This window comes from Cnephaeus nilssonii (genome assembly GCF_951640355.1).
Source record: "Cnephaeus nilssonii genome assembly, chromosome: 3".
NCBI lineage: Eukaryota > Metazoa > Chordata > Mammalia > Chiroptera > Vespertilionidae > Cnephaeus > Cnephaeus nilssonii.
Genome location: NC_137074.1, coordinates 42,143,310 through 42,151,943, shown reverse-complemented (window position 1 = coordinate 42,151,943; position 8,634 = coordinate 42,143,310). Strand labels below are relative to the sequence as shown.

Genomic DNA, 8,634 nt, shown 5'->3' with positions numbered 1-8,634 from the left:
GGGCTCCAGGTCCAGTGAGGGTGGGAGGAGAAGGCGTCACTTCCGGGGGCCCTCCGCAGTGTCTGGTGGCTCCCTGCTCTCTGATTGGGCAGAAGTGGCCCAGGCAGGCGTGTGACCCCACTGCTGGGAAGGGGCTATGCCCCAACGCCACAAGCTTTCCTACCCATCTGCTCCCCGAGTGCCTCCTGCTCTGCACCTGGGTCCTGGAGCCCTTCTCACCCGGTGAGTGGCAAGCAGGGCTTGCAGTTAAGTGAGGGTAGGAAGGACAGGAAAGAGGAATTGGGCTCTCAGCTGGGGGAGGGGCGGGCAAACTGGAACCTACAGGCACTGACCTTTGTCAAGAAGCGTGTGGCCTTCCCAGAATGGGAGGAGTAGAACAGAGCAGGGGTAGGGGGTGGGGTGCTGTGTTCTGAGGGACTGATCACAGACTTCATAGAATACAGCACAGTCCCGGCGGGCACTAAGGAAAGGAGACATGGGCTGGGGGTGGCGGGGGGATGAGAAAGGAAGTATATTATTAGGACTGGGGGAACACGGCGCCAAGGTGGACACAGCTCCAATCTTCATTCTTACCCAGTCATTCCTAATTAGCTTAAGGTTCTGAATCCAGGGGCTGGGGAGCTGGGTCAGGCAAGCCAGGGCACAAGGAGAGAGGGTGATGGGAGGAGGGTTCCTGCATGTTGACAGACCTATAGGAAATCCCAATATTGAAACAGGTGCAGGCCTCTTTGCACAACTTGTGAAAGAAGGAGGAAGCCATGTGGGGGGTCCTGTGAAGGAACCGGAAGGGGTCTGAAGAGGGGGCAGGGAGGAAGGTATGGGCTATGAGGTATGGTGGGTGGCCGTGGCGAGGTATACCATGTAAGGAGGGCATCATCTCACTCAGTAGGTATCCATTCCTGGACAACGTGCCTCAGGAAGAAAGTCTCAGGAATGTTAGCCTACCTCCTTGCCTTGGAAAACCCAGTATTTCAGAACTTGGGGTGCAAAGAAAAACTTTAAGAGGCTTTATGTGTGGGAGTAAATAGGGAAAGAATGAGAGGTTAAGTTCTCCCATGCCACCTTCTCTTAATCTTTTAATCAATGACTTGTATTAGTCCAATGTTTTGTTTTTTGTTGGTGTTGCTTATTTGTTTGTTTTTGCCTAATTCCACTTCCCAGCCCCACGCCACAAGCTACCCCTCCGCACATTGTACGTACATATTTGCCAGTTCCCCATCCTGGCCTTTTTCCGGTTTCCGCCCTCTCTTCTTCAGGTTTGTGCCACAGTGCTCCCTTCTCTATCCCCATTCCAGATTTTATCCCACCAAACAATCAAGGTTGCTCAGAATTTGAGGCCCATTAAGATGTGTGTTTGTGTACATATCCTGTCCTGCTGCTCTCGGCAGGAGGCACCAAACTCGTGTCAGATTCACTGAGAAACCCTGACAAAGAGGAGACACCATATGCTACAATCACGAGAAAACGTGGGAGCGCTCAGAGCTTTAGCAGTTCTAGGCTGGTCAGTCAGCATCGCAAGCCCTCCCAGCATCTGTTCCCCCAGCCAGAGTCTCTTCCTTAAAACTTGAATAAGTGTTCATCACTCCCGTCACTCGCAGGATAGATTCCAGACCCTCTTCCTCAGCCCACCTGTGCCGCGCCCCACCCAGCTCTGTGTGCCCCACCCCACTCTGCCCACAAGTGCAAGAGCCCAAGCCGCCTCCATGGCCCCAGGAAGGATTCAGGGCAGAGGCCCCGTACAGGGAGCCACTCCAGCCAGACAGCCTGGCCAGAATGGAGCTGACTGGTAAGCACACGCTTGCGGGGCTGAGAGCCAAATCAGAGCACGGAAGAAGGGGAAAGAGAAAGGAGATATGCTGCAGTGGGGGAGGGCTGGGAGAAGCCAATTTCCGAGGAATGAGGCATCTGAGTGGCAGATTCCGTGGGTTTCAGGTCTGGGTCCTAAATGGGAATTCCTGGACCACCACCCAACAATGATTTCTTCCTTATCCACCCCTTCGAACCTCGCCTCTCCTGATCTAAGAACTGCTCCTCGTGGTCATGCTTCTCCTAACTGCACGACTGACCCTGTCTAGCCCGGCTCCTCCTGCCTGTGACCCCCGACTGCTAAATAAACTGCTACGTGACTCTCATGTCCTTCACGGCCGACTGGTGAGAACCCCCAAACACTGTCCCCTCTGCCCGTTTAACTGGTAAGATACCCTCACTCCCTGATCCAATCCCTGTTCTTCCAATATTGTCTTTGGTAAGACCATGACCTTGACAAGGGTTATGATTTGCAATCAAGCTCTCCTCTAAAAGCTAATCTGGACCTATTACTCATGGACGCATCTTAGTCATTAGGTTACCATGTCCTTTCTCTTCCCCTCTCCCACCAATTTTTTCAACAGAGCCAGTGCCCAGACATTCACCCTTTGTCCACACCTGTCCTGCTGCCTGCTGTGGACTTTAGCTTGGGAGAATGGAAAACCCAGACGGTAAGAAAGCCACCCCTTCCCTGGGTTTCTCTAAGTCCTGTCTTCGTCAGTTTCCTATTGCTTCCTGTGGGTTCTTTAAAATTCCTGAGTTCTCTGAAAATATCTCATCTTCAGCTTGGCCACTCTAACCCAATCTACATTCTACTGTGATAACATCCTCTGGACAAGAGGATGACTTGCAGTTCCAGTGTGTTAAATAGATTCAAAGCTGAACATCATGAAAAGCTGGATAGAGGTCTCTCATGGGCCATGCCTTTGACTTATTCCAATTCAAGCTTCTTCAGTTGGCATGAATAAGTAAGACTGATCTGTCATCCACAGATGACACAAAGCTGGGAACCACCACAAAAATAACAAAAGACAGAATCAAAATTCAAATCACTGAAAGGCGAGGTTCAAAACATGGTGGAATTTAACAGAGATAGATAAAAAAAATCTACATGTGTAAAGTACTTGAGCAAAGTCCTATTCCAGCTTGCAGGCCACAATGCCCTGCTTCCCTCATATAAACTTCTGGCCCTAGAATTTACTATGAAAAGGATCCAGGAGGGTTGAGTTGACCCCAAACTTCACATGTAACAACATTATTGAGGCAGCTATTTAAAAACCTAGTGGTTCTGGGTAGCTTTCAATGTTTAGCACCAATAATGTGGAAATACTCCCATAAAATTCCGAGTGGACTGCACTTAAAAATACTGGACTAAGTACTAGACACACGCTAATTTATTCAGAGGACCTATTAAACTAACATATACCCAGGAGGAAACAACCTGAACAGTAAGTGATTAGAAAACATGTTATATGAGGAATGGTTTAAAAAAATAAAAAGCCTGCCCTAGCTGGTTTGGCTCAGTGGATAGAGCATCGGCCTGCGGATTGAAGGGTCCCAGGTTCGATTCCGGTCAAGGGCACATGCCCGGGTTGTGGGCTTGATCCCCAGTGGGGGACGCGCAAGAGGCAGCCAATCAATGATTCCCTGTCATCATTGATGCTTCTATCTCTCTCTCCCTCTCCCTTCCTTTCTGAAATCAATAAAAATGTATTTAAAATTTTTTTTAAAAAAATAAAAAGCCTGTCTGATTAGCTTGGATGAAGTGGCAGTCTCATGGTATAGCATGGGGAGCTTTAGTCAGAGGCTCAGGAAACCACTGGGAAGGAGCACTCCACGGTAGGTCAAATCTTCTATCCTCAAGACCCCTGGAATCTCATTCTCCCTTCGGGTCCTAGGGGGCTGGGCTAGGGGGGGGGGGGCAGCTCCTGGAGAGCCCTTAGTTCCAGCTCTGCCACGTACCAGCAAGCCCTTCCCTTCACCTTTATGCTCTTCATGATGGTTTATCTCTACATTCAGTTAAAAAAGAATCACATGATCCTAAGATTTTGTAGCAGAAAGAGATTTTTTTTGCAGCACTAGAACCAAGAGGCAAATGCCATAAAAGGGCAGATTTCGGTATAATGTAAGAAAGAAAGAAAAAGAGCTTTTCTGACTGAAAGTAAGTGTAAGACCAGGCAGGGTTACCGGACACTGGAGTTATTCAAGCAGAGGCTGATGACCAATTGTCGGGAGACTGTGAAGGAATTCCTGTGCTGGGTGGGACCTTGGTCCTGTCCAATTCTCAGCTTCTATGATTCATTCTGCTGGCTACTCCTCCCAGCTTCCCACCCGCTATTAGCATGCCCTTTGAAGCAGTGCACTCCTCTCGTCCATCTCTTTCCCAGGAGCAGACCAAGGCACAGGACGTTCTGGGGGCGACGACCCTCCTGCTGGAGGGAGTGATGTCAGCACGGGGACAACTGGGACCCACTTGCCTCTCATTCTTACTGGGGCAGCTTTCTGGACAAGTTCGCCTCCTCCTTGGGGCCCTGCAGGGCCTCCTTGGAACCCAGGTAAGTCCCCAGTCAAGGGAACTATAGGAAATGTCCCTCTTTCCTGACTCAGTCTCCTTAGAAGGCCTGAGGGAAGAGGAATTCTAAGAATCTTGAGGTAGAAGAGATGACCTCCCAAGGAATGCTCCCTCCCAGCCATAAAGCCTGGGTGCTGGTACCCTCTCTTCCCACATAGACAAGGGAGGCATGAGATCTGGCCCAGGTCTCTGGCCTCAGGCCCATCCTCTGCCCTCAGCTTCCTCCACAGGGCAGGACCACAGCTCACAAAGATCCCCATGCCATCTTCCTGAGCTTCCAACAACTGCTCCGAGGAAAGGTGCGTTTCCTGCTGCATGCAGTAGGGCCCACCCTCTGTGCCAAGCGGGCCCTACCCACCACAGCGCTCCCACACAGTACCTCTCTACTCCTCACACTGAACAAGCTTCCAAACAGGACTTCTGGATTGTTGGAGACGAACTCCAGCGCCCTGGCCAAAACTACTGGCTCTGGACTTCTGAAGAGGCTGCAGGGAGTCAGAGCCAAGAGGCCTGGTCTGCTGAACCAAACCTCCAGGTTCCTAGACCAAATCCCTGGACAACTGAACAGGACACACGGACCTTTGAATGGAACTCATGGGCTCTTTCCTGGACCCTCACCCAGGGCCCTCGGAGCCCTGAATATTCCTCCAGGAACTTCGGACATGGGTTTCCTGCCACCCAACCTCCAGCCTGGATATTCTTCCCTAACCCTTCCTCCCACTGGACAACATACACTCTTCTCTCCTTCACCCTCCGTGCCCACCCCCACGGCCCAGCTCCAACTCCCGCTTCCTGACCCCTCTGCTGCCATGCCCAGCCCCACCAGTCCTCTCCTTGCGGGGGCGCACCCTCACTTCCAAAATCTGTCTCAGGAGGAGTAAGGTGCTCAGGCACTGCCCACACCAGCAGTGTCTCCCATTGTAATTCTCTTACCCGGAGGAGAGGCCCGGGAGACAACTGCAGCTCCACCAGGTTTCCTGCTTTCCCTGGAACCCACAGCCCTGGTAAAGGCAGATACATAGGACAGAAAGGGGATCGTTTTTCACTGTTTAAAACACCAGAAGCTATTTTTTTAAAATATGTTTTTATTGATTTCAGAGAAGGGAAGGGGGAAGGGGGAAGGGAGAGAAACATTGATGTGAGATACATCGATTGCTGCCTCCTACATGCCCCCTCCTGGGAATGGAGCCTGCAACCCAACCTGGGCATATGCCCTGACCAGAATCGAACCAGCGACCTCCTGGTGCATGGGATGACGCTCAACCAACTGAGCCACACCGGCGGGGCAGAAAAAGCTATTTTTTTAACCTATCAATAATATTCACCAGAGCAGCTAGTTATCGTTGGTCTATTTTCTGTACAAATCTACAACTTACGAATTCTCTATATGCTTTTTCGTATGATAATTCCTTAAAGGCCTGGACTGGCCTGCCCTCTGAACAAAGGTAGAGACTAATCTTATGTCAGAAAACAGAAAAGCGAGCTTTGGTTTTCTGCTCAGAACTAAGGTTAGTCTCTTTACCATAACCCTTTACCTCATTCTCAATGGCATTCTGATCTCCTTTTCTTAGGAGATCCTTACCCCTGAGAAATGAATGAGACGTTGTCTCCCAGAAAGACTGTCTGAGCCTGTATAAATAAAGAATAAATTAAGTACCCAAAAGCTAACTGAAAAGAAAAAGATATTCTTCTCAGAGGGCAATAGTTCTGCTCCTCCCTAACAAAATTAAAAGAAGAAAAGAAAAAAAAAGAAAAGAAAAGCTAACAGGAAGCCTAGGAGTGCCTCACACCTCAGGTAAGGATGTGCAGACAGTTCAGGCAAGACAAGACCTGGAAGTGACAGCTGAGCAAACAGCCGGAGCTTCAGCAGCTCAGCGGGAAGCTTCGCCAAGCTTGGGGTCCTGCCTCCCTCCTGTGGAGGTCAGGGGGAAGTGCAGGAAGTGGCATGAGTCAGCCTCCTAGGGCTCACACAGCAGGAGACACAAGTTACAACTCAAGTACAAGTTGAAGGCTCATTTCCCAATACCCAGAGGTAAATAGTATCTAAAAAGCAGCTTTGTGTGACCACCATAAACTCTGTTAGGGGATCTCCAGAGAAAAAAGCCAGGCTTATGGGGCTTTGCCCATAAATGCCATCTTGGTGCTAAGGGAGCGGAGGTTTATATTGCCCAGAACAAATCTCCACTGCAAAGGTCAACACTACCTCCAGAGGCTCCTGTAGGGAAAACTAATGGAAGTTCCTCCTCTTCCCTCCCCACCAAAAGGTCCCTATTGAATATCTAACCCATTCCCAAATCATTGTCTCCTCTTCCCTTCACACAAAACAAAACAAAAAACTGTTACGACAAGGAAGTTCCTATCTCTATTCAACTGTGTGCCAGTTCTTTCTTCTGGCACCCAGAGCAGCTAGGACAGGAGGGGCACGTCCACAGTGTAGGCAGAGGAGCCAGGAACCCAGAGCTCCCAACTCTGCCGCCAATACCTGGGGTCACTGGAGGCGTGCTGAAGCAGGATGAAAGTCAGTGTGCCAGGAACCGTATGGCCTCCTTTAAGGCTCCGGCGACTCTCTATTTTATAGATGAGGGAGAAGCCAGGCAAGTTCCCAAAGGTTTCACAGCCTGTGAGAAGGAAAAGAAACACCCTCACGAGCCACATGCGGCTGTTTGGCCCCTTGAGTGTGGCTCTTCCACAAAAGACCACGGCCTGGGCGAGTCTAGTTTGAAGAAGTGGCGTTAGAAGAAGTTTAAGTTTAAAAAATGTGGCTCTCAAAAGAAATTTCAATCGTTGTACTGTTGATATTTGGCTCTGTTGACTAATGAGTTTGCCGACCACTGGCCTAGGCCAACTTAGTCTAAAGCGCATGCTCTCCCCAGTGCGGTGCACTGTCCAATGTTATTCAGTGATTCTGTTTATTAGGGAAAATTCCCAAGTCCTTAGGGAGTAAATACATCAACAGATAAAAGAGTTCTGAGTAGAAAGCCAAAGCTCTTGGTACGAGTGACCAATTTAGACATCTCCATGTGTCCCTCTCCCCCATTATGGACAGAACAGTTGCCATGGAGAAGGAATCAACAAATGCACAAAGCTCAAAAGTGTTGTCCAAATCTCGAATGGTGTCAGTTTCTACGTGGGAAAGAATCAGTTCATCTACACTACAAATTCCAGGATGCAGTCAAGGGAATGATAAGTGGAAATTTTAATTTACTGCAGTACTCAAGTAGAGTACATCTAATAATCAAATGAAACCCTTTATGGTACATGAAAGAGGCAGCACCCAGAACCAGGTATGTCAAAGGGACCAGAGACAATTAGGAGTTCTCAGCACAGTCAGATGAGACAAAGATAGCAAAACTGCAGAAAGTATGTAGCCAGAAAGTTCCAGGCATCCAGTATTGGCATCTGACTTGCTCTGGGGCAAATGTAAATAACTCATGGGCTTCTCCAGTGTGAACTAATTTGTCCCTATTGAATATCTAACCCATTCTCAAATCTGTCTCCTCTTCTCTTCACACAGAACAAAACAAAAAACTGTTACAGCCAGAACATTCCTATCTCTTTTCAACTGTATGCCAGTTCTCTTTCTTCTGCCGCCCAGAGCAGCTAGGACAGTCTGCTGTGCCACCCCAGAAACTACTATTGATAATTAGGTTCTCCCACTCCAACCTAAATTCACCCTTCTCTACCTGTCTCCCACCCCAAAACTGGACTCTATGGAAAGGCTGTAGGATCCCATAAAAATCCACCCCAACACCCACTGCATCTCCAGTTTCCCTCTCCACCCTCCCCACCCCATACTAAAGCAAAAGAAACACCTTTACCTCCTCCCCTGCAGGGACCACTCATTTTCAACCCATTTCCCTAAATACTCTAACACCTCATGTAAAGACCTGAAAATGATGGGGAAGGAGATACCCCAGGCATCCCACCAGGGGCCCAGCTCCCCTGGCAATACAAGAGATCAAAAGAGACAACTGCTTAATACACACTCACAAATCTCTGGATAGTTACCCTGAATTTCCCAGGGGTAATCAGAGTCCCGCATGCTTTCTCAGGGACCTTGCATGCCAGGCTGAAGAGCCAGCTCCTCTGCTGGAGTCCTTGTAAGCATCACCATTTCCTCAACTGGGTGCTTCCTCCACGTTCCAGGTGGTGACTACAGTCAGGCTGCTGCACTGTCTCGGGCACTGGCACTGGACTGCCAGCCTCATTGGTATTGGTGCCCTGTCCGCTTCACTGGTCTGTGCAGCAGCTCCCTG

At 49.5% G+C, this 8,634-nt stretch overlaps 1 protein-coding gene across 1 annotated transcript; it reads left to right on the top strand.

Annotated features, from left to right (window-relative positions):
* The first annotated feature begins 1,317 nt into the window (after positions 1 to 1,317).
* On the top strand, positions 1,318 to 8,120 carry THPO (thrombopoietin). The gene is made up of 6 exons (XM_079766589.1): positions 1,318 to 1,501; positions 1,599 to 1,786; positions 2,024 to 2,151; positions 2,391 to 2,477; positions 4,194 to 4,361; positions 4,597 to 8,120. The coding sequence occupies exons 1-6, from the start codon at positions 1,446 to 1,448 to the stop codon at positions 5,257 to 5,259; spliced, it is 1,290 nt and encodes a 429-aa protein (XP_079622715.1). The 5' UTR covers positions 1,318 to 1,445; the 3' UTR covers positions 5,260 to 8,120.
* The last annotated feature ends 514 nt before the right edge of the window (positions 8,121 to 8,634 follow it).